At 35.4% G+C, this 21,531-nt stretch overlaps 1 protein-coding gene across 5 annotated transcripts in view; it reads right to left on the bottom strand.

The window, feature by feature from the left end:
• Positions 1-2,736: 2,736 nt before the first annotated feature.
• LOC118006405 (rapamycin-insensitive companion of mTOR) overlaps positions 2,737-21,531 on the bottom strand; it is a 121,916-nt gene continuing 103,121 nt past the window's right edge. For 3 of the 5 annotated variants that reach the window (XM_034999047.1, XM_034999046.1, XM_034999051.1), the window contains 7 exons: positions 18,063-18,240; positions 17,208-17,292; positions 15,958-16,191; positions 9,267-9,422; positions 8,847-8,970; positions 7,300-7,438; positions 2,737-7,190 (listed from right to left, as the gene is read on the bottom strand). In XM_034999047.1, coding sequence (XP_034854938.1) covers positions 7,116-7,190; positions 7,300-7,438; positions 8,847-8,970; positions 9,267-9,422; positions 15,958-16,191; positions 17,208-17,292; positions 18,063-18,240 — 991 coding nt within the window. In that variant the 3' untranslated portion in view covers positions 2,737-7,115. The remainder of the gene's footprint in view (positions 7,191-7,299; positions 7,439-8,846; positions 8,971-9,266; positions 9,423-15,957; positions 16,192-17,207; positions 17,293-18,062; positions 18,241-21,531) is intronic. The other 2 variants (XM_034999052.1, XM_034999048.1) reach the window with 1 other exon arrangement.

A 21,531-nucleotide genomic window follows, 5' to 3' on the forward strand; every position in this document is an offset into this window, starting at 1 on the left:
TTTTGTGTTTTCTCTACCTCAATGAAATGAGAATCTAACAGTGAGTATAGCCAATAAATCACCTTGTGAGCTTACTAAAAATGTAAATTTCTGGGTACCGCTCCACACCTCCTTATCAGAATTTCCATGACATGAGGCCTGAAGTCTATATATTTCATCAGCTCCCTCCCAGGTATTTGGATGCACACTCAACTTTGAGACTCACTGTCCTAAGTCAAATGATGTCTTTCTGAAATATAGCAACATACCAATAGGAAATGCTGGCCTACGTAACTTTATGCTTACAATATCACTATGACTACAGTTTTGGCTATAAACATCCCTCTCCCATGCCCATGACATCAAATACATTCATGTTTAAAACCTTAATTGTCAATACTATATGCCATCTTAACAGCATTGCTTTAAGAAGTGTTCTTCAGAAACTGAAATTTGTGGGGCCTCTGGGTGGCTCAGTTGTTAAGCGTCTGCCTTCGGCTCAGGTCATGATCCCAGGGTCCTGGGATCGAGTCCCACATCGGGCTCCCTGCTCCGCGGGAAGCCTGCTTCTCCCTCTCCCACTCCCCCTGCTTGGGTTCCCTCTCTCGCTGTGTCTCTGTCAAATAAATAAAATCTTTGAAAAAAAAAAAAGAAACTTTGGAATTTGTATTCATGTCAGCAGAACTATTAGGATTAAAAATACATTCCTGGAAAATTTCAAATGATACCAAAGTATAACAGTTTAACAAACCGTTACGTTTATCATCAGCTCCAACAGCTGCTAACTCATGGCTGTTTCAGCCCATCTATACCCTTTTCCACTCTCCCTCCTGATACTATTTGGAAGCAAATCCTACGATTTCACCTGCAAATATTTGTGTTTCTCTAAGCTCTACTTTTCCTAATATGACCATAATATACCTTTAAAAAGAATTTTACCTAGGGGCGCCTAGGTGGCTCAGTTGGTTAAATGTCTAATTCTTGATTTTAGGTCAGGTCTCAATCTCAGCGTCATGAGTTTAAGCCCCACATTGGGCTCCATGCTGGGCATGAAGTCTACTTTAAAAAAAAAAAAAGTCCCTAAAGCTAAATTAGTAATAGTTCTTTAAAAATATCAGGGTATTTTGATGGTGTGCAGGACTGGCATTAATGACCTACAAAGACCGCATCAACCTGGAGAGTGGTCCTTGGCATGCGGGGTACGGCGATCGCTCAGGCTGGGAGCAGGGACGTAGCCACACTGCAGAACCATGCACTTGCCAAAGGAGCTTGCTTCCATTCTAGCACCTACCTGACTCAACGCTGATTCTAGCGAAACTGATTCTCCACTAGAAGGTGTATTTATTGAGAAACTCAAGTTGAATTAGTCAAAATCTAGTATTTCTTCTAAGATCGCTGTGGAAAAGCTGGCTTTCATCTTAAAGAATCTACAAAACATATTAAACATTTTGCATTAAGTAGAACTTTAGAAACCCTTGAAGAGATACAACAGAAAAAGCCTTTAGAATTAGCAGTTAAAGGATTTACAACACAGTAACTAAGCACATTCCATTTAAAGTACCAAGCAAATGCAGTTGTCTTTATCCTCTAAGATAAGCCATTAAAGAAACAAACTTTTAGTGTATTTTGTTTTTTTTCTGAAGTAGTTGCTATGGTCTCAATGATTGTCCCCCTCAAAATTTGTATGTTGAAATCCTAACCCCCAAAGATGACGGTATTAGGAGATGGGGCCTTTGGGAGGTGATTAGGTCACGAGGCTGGAGCCCTCATGTACTTGGGATTAATGCTCTTAGGAGGCAGACCCTGCAAGTCTCCTTATTCCTTCTGCCATGTAAGGACACAACGAGGACTCTGAGACCGAGGAGAGGGCCCTCTCTCAACTGTGCTAGCCCTCTGGCCTCAGACTTCTGGCCTCCAGAACTGAAGAAATAGGTTTCTGTTGTTTGTAAGCTACCCAGTCTGGGGTGTTTTATTATAGTAGCCTGAATGGGCTAAGACAGTACTCTATTTTTGAGAACTTTTATATACCAAAGAGTCGGGTTTTTTCAAATGAAACAAACTTGCTGAAGTTTAGGTCCACATTTTTCAAAGATCAGCTGTCTGATGATGATTAAGTGTGCTTTTAGTTTATTTTGGGGCCAACTATGTTTTGTTGAAAAACATATAGAAGGCAATGGGAAAATGATATACAGAATTGTGCCTAAAGACAAATCTATCCAAACAAATCTATTTCTGAAAGTGAGACATATATTTTACCACATTTAGTCAACTATAACCTAGCTTTGACCTGGCTTTGATACTGAATTTTATTCTCCAGCCTTGGTAATTTCCCTTGTGGTATTTTCTTTTGCCACTAGGTGGCTGTAACGATAGCCTATCTGATCAGGACAGCTTCTTGCCTGAGAAATCAAATACCTTCCACAGAAACATCATCATCATATCATCATCACTTATATTGTATATTATTTCCTCAAAAAATTCAGAACTATTTTGTCTAAAGACAGATCCATTTTTTTCAAACACTTTATAATGATCTGAAGTTAAAAATAAAACCTGTAAAGCTATGTGTTTGATTAGATTATGAAGAATGTTTAAGGATATTTAAAAAACATCTGGAATAGCCACTAATGTATTACGAACTAGACTCTTATCTGTGGTACCTAAAAATCATTTTTACTGGGAGTCACATGTATCAATCTCTGTGGTACATAATTCAAATTAACACTGATTGTTTTAAAATTTCAAACAGAACACAAGTTTTAAGAATTTTAAGTACATTTTATTAACAATGTATCCCTTTGATAAGATTATGCTTCAGGAGGCTTTTAATGCCCTTGACATAAACTGTACACATTATACAAAAACAAGAAAACCACACACAAAAAAAATCAAGGTGAGCAAAACCATTTGGGGACAAACCTTCTTTAAATTATACACAACTCAATGAAATATTCTTACGGAAAATATATAAATACTTTTTCTTTCTATGTTACAGTTATACAATATAAATCAGATTTCAATGTCTGTTCAGTGACCTACAAACACCAGAACCTCCAAATATGTAGCAGCTTATTACTAAATAAAAAAAGAAGGATATCATGTGGCTAGGGAGCATTAAGTCTGAGATTTTTTTCACAATCCCTTACCACTTTTCAAAACTAATTTACACCATTTGTTTTACAATGCAGCTTCAGGGTTTCTGCCAGGCCGGTAATGGAACATTTTTCAACTATTATCTATGAAAAATTTTTATCGCCACCCCCCCTGCCCCAAGACTTTGTATTTTGTGCTAAATCAACCTATTTAGTGGCAAAATTACAAGGTATACTTTTTTGGCATAAATTATATTTTTCAAATTAAATGTTTTGTAAAGAAAATCAAACAAGATGTGCAATTAATGCATGTTGTGGCATAGCTATCCACCTACATTATAAAAATACTCAAGGGGGGGATCCACATTCCGTGTGAGTCATAAAAACCTACTATGAATGAAAAATACTTTGGGAACCTGGAACTAAAAGAAAAAAAGAATGTTCCTAGAAAGATTCTCAACAGATTTCAATATTGTCTGATAAGCACTGCTATCCATTTCACTAGCACGCTTTTATAATGAAACTCTCACTGTAGTGATACTCTTGAAATTAAGCTGGTGATAATGGATTTCCTGAATGGGGAGGCAAGGGAGACCTTTCCCAACGTACATTTTTGAAAACCTGAAATGTTCTTTTATTCCATCAGCTCTTCTCATAAAACTCTGTTAGTTCTATCTTTTCTTTTTTCCCATGTTTAATGGATTGTGAATTTTAGACACTGGAAGCATAAAACAAAAGGGGAAAACCTTAATTCCAAAGGACTTTTTCCCAAGGTAGTTTACAAAGCTGATCTCACACAAAATTAGCACCTCACTCTTACCATGCAAAAACAATTGCAGTTATAATTTGGATGACAATTTGATTAGTTTTTATTGCTCAATGATCTGTGCTTTAATGTGGGGATAAAAGGCATCCTCTGAATGGAATGAAAAAAAAATTTATAAAGAGCAGTAGACAAATCTAAGTAAGCACTGACACCTCACTGTTGAACACTTTACTACTGTAATATGCCCTGAAAAACTCAGCTTTAATTATCTCAAGCTCTGGATAAAAGAGCTGAAAACTATTAAAGCTACCATTTCAAAAGAACTTGTACACATGATGTTAGAATAACTAGTGTAAGAATGTATATCCCTCCAAAGAGCCTCTTTTATTAATGTTGCTGTCTTACAGAATGGACTTATGCTACTAATCTTTATTAGAAAAATTTTTATTAGGGAGACATCCCCCCTTCAAATCTACCTAGGCATAAATAGGAAATAAATGTATAAGAAATTTTAGACCATATTTAATTATTAACACTAATTTCTAATTTCCTTATTATTTATCAGTATTTACTTAGTATCGTGAAGCTGAAATCTGTTCTTGAAAAAAAATTTCAATTAGAAATGACAATTCACTTTACAATTAGATATTCACAGTTTACAACCAGCAAAACTGCCCAAATTCCTCCAATTATTCAATAATTACCAATAGTACAAATTTATAAGGACTAAGATTAATTCTAAAATCTTGAAAAACTACAGTATTGACATTATTTTGGTATTTTATAGTCTTGTAGTATCTATTATTTATAGATGACTTTCTCAATTATTTCTATTACCACTGACACCATTCCTAATCTTTTCTGCTATAATTTAGTATTTTTAAACACTAAGTTAATCACTTGGCACTGCATGTGAGCATTTTTCATCATAAAAGTCTACTTTTATACAGATGAGTACTTGAAAACGTATTAGACCTGTCAGTGAAACATGGATAAACCAAATAGCACTATACATTTAAGTATAGACATTTTTCTTAGATTACTGATAACCACAAAACTCTCTCTCTCCAAACTAAGTGCTATAGGCAATTATTACAATGTATACATACATGTCTTTCAAAGTAATAGTCAAAAAAATTGTTCAGGCTAATAGTAACAAAGACTTCATTTCAGGATGGATGAGTGAAGTGGGGTCCGGGATGGGGACAGTTGTGTGTGTGTGTGTGTGTGTGACAAAAAAGAACTGTTAACTTTTGAGGGATTAAACCACAGATTTTATATTCTATATTAACTGAGGTAGTGTTTAAAATCAATGTCTAAAATATGTCAACCTCATTATGAATAAGATTACTAAATTACCTCCTTTGGAGTTTTTAACCACTATTTGGTTCTCTGGAAGGCATTTTAATCATCCAAGACCAAAGACCAAGGTGACAGGCAACGTTCTTAAAAGTACTGTTAACATTTAAATAAACACTTGGGTTCAGTGATAAATTAAAGTTAAAAAAAATATTTTATTTTCACTTGGATTTTATGAGAGAAAATCTGAAGAACCACTTTTTAACATAAGCAGCAGCTTACAGCCCTTATCTGCTTTGTTATAATGTAAGTTGCTACACAGTGCATGTAAGAACAATTCACTGAAGTGCAGTCAAAGAGGTGTTATGAAGTGAGATGAAATGCTTCATCCCAATTGGAACTTTCAGTGCCAGTAAATTAAAAAACAAAACAAAACAAAACAAAAACAAAAAAACCTATCTCTGTGAGTTACGTTTTCTAGTTCACAGGGTTCTTTACAGAGATCTCAAAGAACAAGCCCGTTATAAAAAGGATCTGTACTATGGGAAAATATTAATCAAGATACTAGGACTGTGTCAAAGCTGATGTGCAACTGTAAAAATGGTATAAACAAATGAATTAAAAAAAGGGTCCTAATCAGTCCAGCTGGATTTTTTTTCTATTTATATATAGACCTCAAAAAAGATAATCCTTTCATTTACAAGCATTCTAATGGTGATGGCCATGCTATTTTTATATACAAATTTGCATATATGTTTAATTCCTGTAAAGATTTCCAAATATCTTTAAACATATACAAATTAAACACACAAATAAACAAAACCTTGCCCTCATCAACTTAACAACTTCACAAATATGATAAAGGCAATGACTGTACTGATAAACTCACCTATCACTGCATTTAGTTTGTGCAAAACAAGAACACTGATATAAAAAAATTAAATTACTGCTGCTTTAAAATTTGGTACTTAAGGCTTTTCACTACAATTTTTAATCGTAATTCAAGTTGCATTGATGATTTTTTAAAAAGGAAGTATGGCTCTTCTTTTCCCATGGAATGTGTAAATCGGAGGCAAACTTCTCTCTTCCTCAGGAGATCCAAAGTGTTGTTTACGTTCTTTTGCTTTAGGTCTCAATTAATAGTGCTTGTTCAAGTTCCTGTTTCAAATGGTGATATGGGAAGTTGATGAAAATGAGAAGTCCACTGAAAACATGTGCATTCTACAAATGGGAAATACTCTGAATTATAAAATGACGTTCTGATCTGAGTCAAGAACTGTAGTGAAAAACCTTAACTGGTTCAAATAGCCTCTAAGAACACATTGCCACAAAACTGAAGAGACAGAAAACAAACTGTTTGCAAGTCTAGTAACATAAAAATAACTTATAAGTCCTGGGTTGTTGAGGCTCTTCTTTTGCTTTGAGGTTACAAACCTCTGAAGTAGTGTTACAAATATTAAGAAAAATGTGGAAGGGCCAAAGTTCCTCCTCTAATACCAGCAGTTACAGCACACCCCACTGTGGGGCAGGGTGCAGCCTCAGAAACACTGATTCCTGGTTTCCACAAGTTAGTTAACAAACAAGGCATCTTTAGATTTACCCTAAAAAAAAGAATTCAGAAATAACTGTGAAGGGTGCTTCTGCATATCCTATTATTGTTCCACTGCTATTATGCTCTTAACATGAAAAAATAGAAAACCTATGTAGGTATTCAGTGCTTGGCTCTTGCATATAATGGTAACTAAAACTCTCAGAACTGTGGTAATGAGCAATGAACCCCCAGAGGGCTCAACAGGGAAAAGAGGAAGTTGTTTTGGTTAGGGAAGTCTGCAGCTCCAACTGTGCATGTACCAGTAATTGCTGGAACAGAAGATACTCCTGTCCTTGCTGCTCAGTCAGTCAGCATTTTCTGAGGCTTTTAGGAAATCCACAAATATGAATATATATAGTATTCATCTACAGACATCATAAATATGAGGTCAGGATTCAGCAGACGTATCAACTATAGGTTGCTTTGGTGGGATCGCCAGCACAGCCTCTGCTTCTTCATGCATCTAGGAGAGAAGTGGTAAACTGTGAACGACTTTCTAGTGTCTCCATAGACAGAATCTCTCTTTTAACTTAACACCAAACACAGAATTACTCTTGACAAATCTTACTTACTTGTAAAAACTGTACGTCTTGAAATAATTCTTGTATGAACCTCCGACACGGAAGTCTAAATGTGCAGTGTGAGAGCAAATGGGAAACCTCAGAGTAAAGGCAGATGTCATCGAACGTTTGAGGATACTTCTCCTTAATTCTAAAACCAAAGAAAAGACGATAGTGTGATTAACAACTATTAATAATGACTCACCTATTTTTCCATCCAAAATACACTTTTAAAATATTTTTTCCCTCCAGATACTGATCAGATGGCATATTTGGAATGATGGCATAAGAATATAAAATATTAAATATTCCTACCTCACACTTAAAACTAGATATTTTAAAGTTTGGGGTTATCTCTTAAAATGGGTAAAGCCCAAAAGCTTCTTAGAGAGTCAGAAATATTCTTTTTCACTAGCATGAGAAATTGCAAAATCTATTTATCAGCCTAGGATGACTCAACTATTTTCAAAATTAAGTTTGAAATATCCTTGACTGGGCTCTTTGTACCCTTCCACCTTCTAACAGTGGCTTTTAGCTAAGAGAGCATCAGGGGTGGGGTGCAGTGGGGTAATACACAGGCTAAGGACCCACTACTGCTGGAGCATCTGGCCAGGAGGTCTGCAGGGGGACCCTGCCATCTGTGTCACTGTTTTTTTAAAAGGTCCACAGGAGACTCTGAGCTGCATTTCTTTTAAGGGCTACACTACTTTTAATAGTGCAGATCAACGATGGTCATAGTTCAATGTGAATTTTCCTTTATCATGTTGCTATGATTTAGAAAAAAAATTAAAATTTTGCAACTTTTATTACAAGAAAGAGGAAAACAGGGGAAAAATGAAACCAAGAAAATACCACTTGTTTTTTGTGTAGGCCTGCTTTTCTCAAACTGTTCAGTCTCAGGATTCCCATACTTTCTTAAAAATTATAGAAGACCCCCAAAAGCTTATTTTTTGTGGTCTATAGCCATTGATAATTACCATATTAGAAATTAAAATTGAGAAAACTTAAGAATATATTTTATTTCATTTAAAAAACAAAACCCAGTACTTGTTAACATAAATATATACCTTTTTTTTTTCCTGAGAGACAGAGCTTGAGCATGGGGGGGGGGGGGGGGGGGGGGGGGGGGGGGGAGGTGGATCCCAAGCACTCTGCCCTGAGTGCAGAACCCAACACATGGGGCTCGATCTCATGACCCTGAGATCATGACCTGAGCCAGATGCCTAACTGCCTGAGTCACCCAGGCACCCCATAAATATTTGCATTTTAATGAAAAATATTTTCTAAAACTAAAAAAGCGAGAAGAGTGGTATTTTACATTTTTAAAGATCTCTTTAAAGTCCAGCTTAATAGAAGATTGGCTGGATTCACATACCTACTTCTGCGTTCACTCTTTGACCATATGCTATTTTGGTTGAAGTACGTGAAGAAAATCTAGCCTCACACAGCTATACCATGCAGAACTACTGATGTAAGCTAGTCTAACTTTTGAAGTATTTCAAGGATCTTTTCACCCTAAAAAGCAGAACAAAGAATACTCACGTTTATAGTTTACTTACGTTAAAAGCCCAGTTTCATGACATTTAGTTGAAACTGAACTACTCAAATTAATGACTAATCTCAGAACTTCTTTGCGAAGGAGTATACGGCACATTGGTGTATCATCTGGAATTGTTTTAACACCTAAAAAAAAGATGAAAATATTTTATCTTTATCACAATAGGAAATGATTACAACTCATGAGATTTGTTTTTAAATCTTACTTAAAGATCTCACATAATCTGCACATAATCTGCCAATCATTTTGGGAACAAAATTCTAATGGAAGAGGACAACAACAGTTGCAAGAGTTGGCTAAGTATACCTGACTAAAACGGACTTGTAGTTTTGAGACAATATCTATTAACGTTATCTATCAACAACAACAAAACTAAGTATAGTTTTATTAACAATGCTTGGATATAAATCTGAAAGCTTACCTAGCAGCAGTTCTGTGCTTTTGGTGCTGCTGGCTGAGCCTTCTTGAGACACTCCATCGCTGCATCCAGAAATCCCCGAAAACTTAGAAGGAACCACTTCTAAGGGGTTATGGATAGTCTGCTCACACCAATCAGAGTATGGAATGTCTTGAAGGTCTGAAGAAAAAAATCAATTATTTCTATTAAAGTATCATAATGGTTTAATTCCTATGCTTCATTATATACCATAGACGAAATGATTTCTTGTGATTTCTTTCCAGTTTTCAACAATTATTTTCCACGATGATCTTTAAATTTGGACTGCTCAGATAGCGAAATCTGTTGAATTCTAGAGACATTTATAAATTTTATTTTCTTAAATTACAAAAATAATATATGATTAAAGAATTCAAATAAAGATGTATATAGAATAAAACAGGAAGTTAGCGTATCTACCCCGCCCCATTACTCCCACCCCCACACTAAATACCTCTCCAAAGGGAAATACGATTAAAAGTTTGACATTTATCTTTTTTTTTTTTTTTTTAAGATTTTATTTATTTATTTGACAGAGAGAGAGCACAGAGGGAGAGTGACAGGGAGAAGCAGATTCCCTGATGAGCAGAGAGCTCAATGCAGGGCTTGATCCCAGTACCCTGAGATCATGACCTGAGCTGCAGGCAGACATTTAACCAACTGAGCCACCCAGGTGCCCCTGACATATGTATCTTTTAAGATGTTCTGCTACGTTAAATTTGTTTTTCTAGTTCTTTGGGTGTGTAAGTGGGATTATGCTATATTATTATTCTATGACTTGCTTTTCTCCCCATTTAATAATTATCAATATAAGAATTACACTTTCCTGAGCTTATCAGTTCATTCCTTAGAATTAAATTTACTACACTACCCAGGCACTGCTAAGGTACTCCTAGACGGGATTTTGAAATCAACCAAACATCAGTGTTGCTAAAGTGACATTAACTTTTTTTGATTTAAAATTTTCTTGAGCACTTACAGTGATCACAGCAAATGGGACATCACTGGGAAGTCTTTGGCTATCCTTTTAGGGAGTAACACTGGGCAACCTATAAAATCATACAACCTTAGTACTATAAGAAATATTGGAAATTAATTAAAGTTTTCATCTCATGAAAGAAAAGAGATTCAGAGAGAGGAGACACAACTCAGCCAGAAGATATGAGCTCTTGACAGATGGTCCAGTACTCTACTATAGCACGTTGTCACAGTAGAGAAAAAAAAAAAGCTCTATTTTTAAAACCCAGGAAACCAAACCAATGTCAATCTCTCCCTATGTTGTTTTCCACAGAATAGATATGATCCCTTCATCTTATCTCTAAACACTTCCTAGGATTACAATTTTCAAAATACTAAGTAGATAATACTTTGGTTCCTTGGAAAAGAAGATCTATAAATTTGGCATAGTTTTAAAATTTTGGTTATTAAGGAAATCATGTGCCTTTCAGGGACTTAAAAGTAACACATGCTACTTAATCATTCATTGACTTAAAAAAAAAAAAACTGCCAAAGATCTGAGAACTGAAGATGTACTTAAGAAACAGTAATGCTGAATAACCAGATAAGAGATGAATATGTTATTTTAGAATCAGTAGATAAGCTACCCAGAGACTATGATGACAAAGTATTTTCAGCACAAGGAGCAGTAAGAAAGTTATACCTCATTCAGTCAACATGTTTCTGAAAAGTTATAAACTACTGCAGCCTCACCTTTAACTTATGATGACTCCTAACATTTCTAACCTGTTAGAATCAGGTCCTATCTCTGAACATGTTAAGCGTTCTCATTAGGGAAAAAAACAAAAATCATTCCTCTAAGCACACTAGAACCATACAATGCATAAAAATCTGTGAAGGTGGCAGATGCAGAATAAAATGTTACCAGATATCTTATTCCAATAGCCTTTCCTCTGAGCTTTACATTTTTGAACCATTACCACCAGACCAGAAGTTTTAGAGAAAGAAACATCTTGTGTTCAAGTGTTGATGTTCCTTTAAAATGATCATTAAATAGCACAGGGATTATTTTTTAGTCATCTGCCATGAACAATATGGAAGTCTTTCTGATACACAAAATCCTCAATATGGTCTACAGGAATGCTTCTCAAACTTTATTGTGCACATGAACAACCTGAGAGTCTCATGGAAGCGCAGATTCTGATTCTGTGTGTAGGGTGGAGTTTGAGATTCTGTATTTCTGACAAGCTCTCAGGTGATGCTGATGCTGCTGGTCCATTGACCATACTTTGGGTAGCAAGAGTTCTGCAGGATCTGGTTTCTGCGTATCTCTCTAGGCTGATCATGTATCTCCTTCCCTCTTACTGTCTGAGCTCTACTCACACAGGTGTCTTTTTAGACCCTACCACTCCCCATGCATGCTCCCCTGAGAGAAGACCTTTGCTCAGGCTGTTCACTCTCTCTTCAAATTTTCTATACTCCATCTTCACTTTTTTAGCTTCTAGTCATTCTTTAGATCATAGCTCAATAGTAACTTCTTTAGAAATCTCTTTTTTGACCTGCCTACTTGGTTCTATTCCTTTGCTAATACCATGTACCTATTCTTGCTGGCACTTGTTACAAATGCGGTTATTATATTCACATAATCAACTGATCAAGTGATCAATCAATCCATTCTTCCATTGCTTTCCCCACTGACTGAAGCTCAAAGAGTTTAAGAACAGTGTTTTTTTTTCTCCCCCTCTCATAAATGTTTTTCTGGCATCTAGTTTAATGCCTGACCCACGGTAGCAGCGTAATAAATATTATGTTGAGGACATGAATGAATGAATGAAGGTTTGGCAACTTTTTAACCATTTGGCCTTCCTCCCCTCACACTTCTAGGATGGGCATCAGTAGTAAACTGTAATCATTTCCCAATTCAGAGCTCTTCTTCCCTGCTGCTTCTTACTCTAACACTTCACATCACTGGCCAGCCAGCCGAGAGGCTCTGACGGCTCTGCTAAGGTGAGCACCTTTCTGCCTATAGCACGTCTTTCACAAGTCCCAAACCTCCTGATGCTCTGCCTGATCACTCTCCCAGCTACAGGTCACAGATGGGTTAGAATTAGCTGTGACTGTCTTGTGACTAGGTACTTGAGGGGCTGGTTTCCCTATTTCTTGTTTGATAAAATAAGTAGAAAACAGTAAAGTAAAATCCATAGTAAGTACTTCATAAGTATTTGATGAATAAGGATACAAATGAAGAAGCAGAACTTGCAGAAACTAAAATATCATAAATGATGTAGAGCTAAATGATTTAAAACAGAATATTCTCTACTGTGTGCAATACATCAGAACAATACTGCCCAAACCTCTCACTCGCAGGAAATGACAATAATTACAACATGATGGGGCCCTGGACAGAGCTGTTCACAGTGGGAAGTGCCTAGTCCAAGGGTCTGTCCAAACCCAGGCCCCAGAGGCATGGAAACATTGAAGGAATTAATGATCTCAGCACACCCATATCCTATCTGTGGTGTATCAGCATGCTACAACTCATCAGTTGGAAAGCTCTGAATCAGAACACCAAGGAGAAATTTAGAAGAGTGACTCAGAGAACTTTGATATCACTAGATTTTTGAGTGTGGCTAGGTGATACCAAGAAAAAGTATCTACGGAAACACTTTACACACATATACAAACACATTATCAGTTTGAAGTTGCTAATATACATGGTCCCCAACTTATGATGCTTGGACTTTACGATGGTGCAAAAATGGTACACATTCAGTAGAAACTCTCTTGCTTCAAATTTTGAACCTAGAAATTTCCCTGGGCTAGCGATTTGCAGTACAATCCTCTCTTTGACACCGGACAGTGACAGCTGTCACTGCTCCCAGTCAGCCATGTGGTCATCAGGGTAAACAGCCAATACACACACATTCTGTTCCCAGAGAGCCATTCTGTTTTTCACTTTCAGTACAGTATTTAATCAATTACATGAGAAAATCAACACTTATAAAATAGACTTTGTGCTGATGATTTTGCCCAGTGTTCTGAGCACGTTTAAGATAGGCTAGACTAATCTATGTATATATTATATATATTATATATTATATATTACATATTAAATGCATTTTGACTTCAGATTTTTTTCAACTTAGGATGGGTTTATCGGGATATAACTCCATCATGAGTTGGGGAAGACCTGCATATGTCATTTGTTGAATCATACAAGAAAGCTGAATCTGAATCTGCTCTCACCAAAAACATATTGTCTACTACACAAAGCAGTATGCAGCTAGGTATTAGAAATACAAAAATGAAAAGACATGATAGTCCACACACTGAAGGAACTTAATGAGTGGAAGGGAAAAAAATAACCAACCAATAATGATTATAAGAGATCTACAAAAGGCAATGAGAGTAAAGAGGAAGGAATGTCAACATCTGACTTAGTGAGGGACAGCTTCACAGGTAAAATACTGACATTTAGGATGAGGTGGACCGGCCAAAGAGACTGACTGTGTGTGAATTTGTGTGTGAGGAGGGAGGAAGGGAAAGAGGGAACAGCAGGGAAAACTCATTTTTCATGCCTGGAATTATGAAATATAAAGAAATCTGTTGCATTCCTATACACTAATGAGGTAGCAGAAAGAGAAATTTAAGAAAACAATTCCATTTACGATTATACCAAAAATAAAATATCTAGGGAAAAACTTAACCAAGGAGGCAAAAGACCTGTATTCTGAAAACTATAAAACACTGATGAAAGAAACGGAAGATGACACAAACAAATGGAAAGATAATCCATACTCATGGATTAGAAGAACCACTATTGATAAAATACCCATACTACCCAAAACAATCTACAGATTTAATGCTATCCCTATCAAAATAGCAACAATATTTTTTACAGAACTAGAACAAATACTAAAATTTGTATGGAATGGCGAAAGACCTCAAATAGCCAAGTAATCTTAAAAATTTCAAGATACAGTACAAAGCTGAAGTAATCAAAACAGTATGGTACTGGCACAAAAACAGACTCAGAGATCACTGGAACAGAACAGAGAGGCCAGAAATAAACCCACACTTATATGGTCAATAAACCTATGGCAAATTATACAAGGGGGCAAGATTATACAAGAGGGGAAAGACAGTTTCTTTAACAAGTGGCACTGGAAATACTGGACAGCTACATGCAAAAGAAAGAAACTGGACCACTTCCTTGCACCATACACAAAAATAAATTCAAAATGGATTAAAGGCCTAAAGGTAAGACCTGAAACCATAAAACTGTTAGAGAAAATAATAGGTACTAATTTCTTTGACATTAACTATGGGAACATTTCTCTAGATGTCTCCTAAGGCAAGGGAAACAAAAGCAAAACTAAAAAATTATTAGGACTACACTAAATAAAAAGACTTTGCACAGCAAAGGAAACCATCAACAAAATAGTAAGATAACCTGAATGGGAGAAGATATTTGCAAATGACATATGCAATAATGGCTTAAAATCCAAAATATATAGAGAACTTACACAACTCAAACACCAAAAAACCAAGTAATCCAATTAAAAATGAGCAGAGGACCTGAACATTTTTTCAAAGAAGGCATACAGATGGCCAACAGACACATGAAAAGATGCTAAACATCATTCATCATCGGGGAAGTGCAAATCAAAACCACACTGAGATACCATCTCACATCTGTCAGAATGGCTAAAATCAAAACACAAGAACTAACGAGTGCTGGTGAGGATGTGGAGAAAAAGAAACCCTCATGCACTATTGATGGGAATGCCCTTTGGTACAGCCATTGTCGAAAACAGTATGGAGGTTCCTGAAAAAAATTAAAAACGGAAATACCATATGATCCAGTAATTCCACTTCTGGGTATTTACCCAAAGAAAACGAAAACACTAATTTGAAAAGATATATGCACTCCTGTGTTTATTGCAGCATTATTTATAATAACCAAGATATGGAAAGACCCAAGTGCGTATTCATAGTGACTGGCTAAAGATGTGTGTGTAGACACACACACACACACCGGAGTATTACTTGGCCATAAAAAAGAATGAGATCTTGCCATTTGCAATAAAGCTAACTGAAGTCATCAGAAAAAAACAAATACCATATGATTTCACTCATATGTAGAATTTAACAAAACAAACAAAGAAAAAAGACACAAATAAACAAAACAGACTCTAAAACACAGCAAACAAAACGGTAACTGCCAGAAGAGAGGTGGGAGGGGCCAGGATGAAAGAGATAAAGAGGATCAAGAACAGATTTATCTTGATGAACATACAGAATTGTTGAACAACTATATTGTCCACCTGAAATATAACACTGTATGTTAACTATGTTAGAATTAAAAAATAATTTAAAAAGCAAAACAGAATTGTTGTATCATTATATTGTACATCCAAAACTAATGTAACATTCTATGTTAATAATAGTGCAATTAAAGAAAAAAAAGACAACAGATCACACGAAGAATCTTGTGTGCTAGGCATGAATAGCCAGTAAAGAACTGTCAACAGACTAATCCCAGGGAATAGTATGAAAGATGAACTGGCAGGGGCCAAACTTGGAGACGAAACACTACCTCCAACCCTCCAATAGGGAAATGCTGAAGGACCGAACTAAGGCTGAGGTAGTGAGAATGGAGTAAGAGGGATGGTCAACAGAGGTGGGACAAGATTTGGAGATGGACATAATCACTTACCTGAATGACTACATATTGCACTTAGTTGATTACTGGGCTGGAAACCCAGAATTTCGATACAGACACAATAAAGGCAGTTATCATCTGTATGCTCCTGTAATCCAGTGTCTTCTGTACTTTCTAAAAACAGAGAAGCATCTGAATGGATTGAATTCATTATTTCCGTAAGACTCATCTGCTGTCGTAGCAAGTGAAAAGAGTTTTTTACAAGACCTCCAGTTCCAGATGGAAGACCTGTGCATAAGTAAATATGAAACAAAATCCGATAAAGATAGTATCAATGATACCTCTTTTCAAGATGTCTCAAACTATGTGAATTTTTAAATTAGGAAAATTAGAGAAGAAAACCAGAACTCTTTTTATGACTCGAAATCTTAACCTTAACTGAGGAGAAAAGAGAGTAATTTGCTTAAAATTAGGAAAATAAAGTTAGCAGATAAGCTTGTATTACTTCAATATAAAATTTTAAATGCAAAATGGAAAATTAAAATTATACAATTAAGACATAATTTCAATTATTCTCAGTATTTCCATAAAGAAACGTAATAATTCTGAGTCTATCTAAAGAGGTACTTGTTAGAAGAAAAAAAAAAAAGATTATGAAGCTTTAAACCTATGGCTGACATGCATATATTCATTAAAATCTTACTGTTCATAACAAAGAGAGATCATGTAATGCATAAGTACGTTTTTATCTCTCTCCTCTCCCCACACATCTGTTTCTTAGACCTTTGAGAATCAGCATTATAAATTTTTCATGCATTAGTTTTTAAAAACAGAATCAAATGATCTAGTTTTTGTCTTCTTGAGAGGCTGGGTAGAACATTTTCTTAAGACCCTCACAAAAATATATTGTGGTTTAGTTTTAAATGGGCTCAAACAATTATTTTGGCATAATTTTTAAATTGACCCAAAAGTAAGTATATCTGAATTTTTAATGTCATCCTACTGAAAAAAATTTTTTAATCAACTTTGTTTTAAAAAGAATTTTCTGGGGCGCCTGGGTGGCTCAGTTGGTTAAGCGGCTGCCTTCAGCTCAGGTCATGATCCCAGAGTCCTGGGATCGAGCCCCGCGTCGGGCTCCCTGCTCGGCGGGGAGCCTGCTTCTCCCTCTCCCTCTGCCTGCCTCTCTGCCTACTTGTTCTCTCTCTCTCTCTGTCAAAAAAAATAAATAAATAAAATCTTTAAAAAGAATTTTCTTTTTAATATAAAGAAGAGTCAGTCTCATGAGAACAGAAACCATGCATTACCTCCTGCCTCATGGGCAAACACTCTGGCACCTCGATCATCGTGTGGAGGTATGTTTTTTGTCTGAAAATAGGGAATATCCTTTACCTAAAACAGATAAATTACAAAGAAGTTCACTTTATGAATATTAGCAAGATTAAATGAAATGCAATTTAAATAGAATTACTATAGCACATGAACGTACAACAAAAAGTTCATGAAAGAAGGTTAAATTACCAAAATTTGATAAAATAACAAATAATCCTTAAGTTCTTATCTACTCTTGGTAATTTAAATATTAAAATAATTATTTTTAGAATTTATTTAAAATGTCTTTAGACTCCTGAGCAAATGCGGATTCTTTAGTACTATCTATCATGTAGGTATTTGTATCTCATGGGATTAGGACCACCTTATATGACTGGGCACATGTGGCTGTCCTGTGCAGGATAAATAGGTTCAAGGATTATTTAAAAAAAAAAGGAATATACTGTATACCTCAAACTTACACAACTTTGTGTTCAATGTCAAAAAAACAAAAAATAAATATTAAAAAACAAGGATAAGTCAAATGTGATTAAAAAGCAAAGTTAAAAATTCACTAAACTTCTAGAGAGAATATACCGATAAGAAATCAAACAAGATGCTGATTTAGTATGGGAAGAGAAGGAAGCATAATGTTCTGGGGACTTGGAAATACTAAATAAAAAAGTACAGAATAAAGTGAGAAAGGTGAAATAATTTTCATCATAAAATGTTTTTAAACAAAACTGCTTTAAAAAAAATTATCTTCTCCCAAAATAGTATTCACTCTAAATTGTAATTTCTAGTAAGCAGTTGTACAACATGAAATAATAGGAAAATAGAATTTATGATACCTGGAATATATCATTGATGTCTACTGGAAGAGCAAGACCAATATAGTCATCTGAACTACCATACGTTGCACTGGACACCATGGACCTCACTGAGGAGGATCGCTGCAGGGTATTTTGATTAATAGGACTTAATAAATCTTCTTTATCTAATGAAGCATAACTTAAAGCTTTCATGAACCTATAAAACCATAAAAAAAAATCCCACTTGCATTAGTTTCTTGATTTGTAATATTTATCATATAGAGGAATTACAATTTATTTTTTTAACTTCAAAAAGATAAGTAGCTAGCCAAGTACTAAACAGTGCCATCTTGTTTATTAATAGCATATAAACACTTGAAATCATTTAGCTGTTATAAAATGATATACAAAAGACCATCCATAATGAGACTGTTTGGAAAAACAACTACTATGGCCTCCCAGGTAAAAGTGAAAAGGTGGGCAATTAAGGTAACTTTCAATACCTAGAATTTAAAAAAAGTGTCCTCAGAAGTCACAGGTATGATCCAAGGACTATCTTCACAATCATTTCAAACTAGTAAATTTGCTATCATACAACTAAGGGCATGTCTATTAACTCCATTTAACATTATTTTTATGAAAAATAAGAATACTTATCATCCTTTGTGTGGTAATTAATGCTTTAGCAACAAGATTTATGTAACACAGAAGACACAAAACAGCAATGTTATCATTTGTAAATATTACAAGACAGTTTTATTTAAAGCACTGATATGTCTGCAATACACTCCTTACTAGTGACTCCATAATAAATATGGTATACTGATATTTCCTTAAGATAAAGGTTTCTTATTCATGCAACATACATGCTAAAATATTGACTAGGCACCTGCTTTGTATATACAAGGCACTACACAAGGCTCCACAGTTAAGGTACACTGGCATTTAGAAACCCAAGTCATTTAAAATGTAACAATGTAGCCTGATATTTAAAAAAGGAGTTATTTTATAATGCACACAAAATCCTTCAAAATTGTAGCTATTAAGATTATCATAGTTGGGGCGCCTGGGTGGCTCAGTCGGTTAAGCATCTGCTTTCAGCTCAGGTCATGATCCCAGGGTCCCGCATCCGGCTCCTTGCTCAGCGGAGAGCCTGCTTCTCCCTCTGCCTGCTCTGCCTGCCGCTCCCCCTGCTTGTGTTCTCTCTCTGACAAATAAATAAAATCTTAAAAAAAAAAAAAATTATCATAGTAAAAACCACTCCTAATTTCTGCTTAAAAGACTCCTAACTGAAATTGACAAATTTCATAAAATAGGTCAGTGGTTTTAAAATTAAATTGTTAAGCCTCTCTTATTTCATAAAACTCTTAAAGGAGTATTGGAGGTGGAGGAGGTGGTGGATACTTGCCTTCCCAATCCCTATTTCAACTGACTAGCTCCATTTTAATCTATTCCACATATTGGGTTTCCACAGAAATGTTTTTGCGAAGAGAGATTCTCTACTTAAAAAGCAACATTCAAAAAGCTTAAAACCACTGATCTAGTCCAAATTCTATTAGATGAGGCAACTGAGGCCTAGATATTTCAAAATTCATGAACTTTCCCACACAGATTCATAATAGTGAGCAAATGAGGTCTGCTTGGTTTTGTCCTGGATTGATGAAGTTTTGCAAAGCTACTGAAGTCTAGGCAGATGAGACATTACAGCATAATTTATGAAACCTTCTTCAAGTTCATTCACTCAGTGCCAGGATTAGAATTTAGGATTAAGGATTCCTATTTCAGTGTTTGTTCTACCATGTCCCAAGGAAATATCTCAGTGAGATACGATTTTTAAGACTGCTGGACTCATGCTATCCATTATACCATAGGTATGTATCTGCATGCCTACCCTTTTAATTTTATAAGAAAACAAAACAAATAATAATAATAGTCCTTCTCAGACTGGATTCCAAACTGTTATTTTGAAGTAAATTTGTAGTTAGCTTCCATCACTTTCATTTTCTCTGAACTAACCAAAGGTAAGAAGTAGGAATAGAAAGACTAATGCCGACACGGTTTTTCCTCCATGGAACCTGGTACACACACAGTAAGTACTAAATGCAATTTGAAAAACAAATGAAAGATTTGATGAACATAAAGTTCTGTTATGCCGTCACACCTTTGTACAAGCTGTTCCTGTCTCTTGACTGTTATTTCTTGTTTTTATTTTTTTCCCTCCCAGAAATTAAAACATCTATTCATCCTTTATGTAATGCCAATAACTTGGCATTTTACTCCAGGAGTAAAATTTCCAAATAACTTTCTTCTGGTCTAACAGAGAATATAGGAAATAAGATTCTAAGAACCCAGATTGGTTAGGAAATAAGTGATTTGGGGTAGCTGTCTTTTCTGGTCTATTCTTATGAATATTTAAACAGTACAACTCTTTAATCTATGCCTTCATCAATTTGGATAGAAACGGCCTGCTTCGATGGGATATAATCAACCAAATCGTGTGAAATCTTAACAGCTCTCTGGTGACGTTGCACTGAGCTGTACGATGGTGCAACTCCTACTGCTTACTTCGCTCGGCTACATTCCTTACTGCTCTGGCTGCTGCGGTGGTCTCGAATTTTCAAATACTTTGTTGTAATACAAAAGTTTCCTCCTTTGCTACCAGTTTTATCAGCTGTCCTTTCCTGTTATAGTGTTCCTACCAATCAGAAGCTTCTAATTGTTGCTCCCATAGGCCTGAAAACGTGACATCAAAGCTTGTTAGGATAAGTATCAACTTTGAATGTGGGTCAGAGGTATCTCTTCTGAATACAATTCATGAACCTTACTGCATAGATTGAGACTAGTGAGCTATTAACAGATTTGCCTTTGTTCTGAATCGATGAGGTTGCCAAAGATGGGTGAGTTCCTGTATGAGACATCACTGCATAATTTATAAAATTCTATCAAATGGGATATAATTTATTATCTGCTACAAAGGAACCCCTTCTACTAAATGCATTAGCATTACTGAAATAAAACTGCTTAATAACTTTTTAATGTTATTAAGAATTTGGTTCTGTAAAAGCCAAATGGGTTACATAAGGAAATAACTACCCATAATGCTAATGATGATGATATGTGTCAAGCACTATTCTCAGTATTTGACAAATACTAATCCATTTAAATAAATGGGAATTAATAACAAAAACTAAGTAAATTTTTAGAAGTATTTGGCCCAACAGTAACAACAACAACAACAACAAAAAAACAGGTACAGAACCTTTGCAACAACCAAATTTTACATTGCATATATTTTAAAGGTAAAATCAAAATTGTTTATTTTGATCAACCTGGTCACAATCTTTAGATATGGCATAGAAATTCCCTAAAAGTTCTTGAGCACAGGCAAATTGCTACTGCTGAATCCTGCAGGCCAATTAATTCACTTAATGTTCATTAGGTTCCTACTAAATAATCACAGCTACTTAAGACAAACTGAAAAGAATTTTACTAAAATTTGTAGTTACTT

The sequence above is a fragment of the Mirounga leonina genome, unplaced genomic scaffold, assembly GCF_011800145.1.
Source record: "Mirounga leonina isolate KUSES-001 unplaced genomic scaffold, KU_Mleo_1.0 Mir_96, whole genome shotgun sequence".
Taxonomy (NCBI): Eukaryota; Metazoa; Chordata; class Mammalia; order Carnivora; family Phocidae; genus Mirounga; species Mirounga leonina.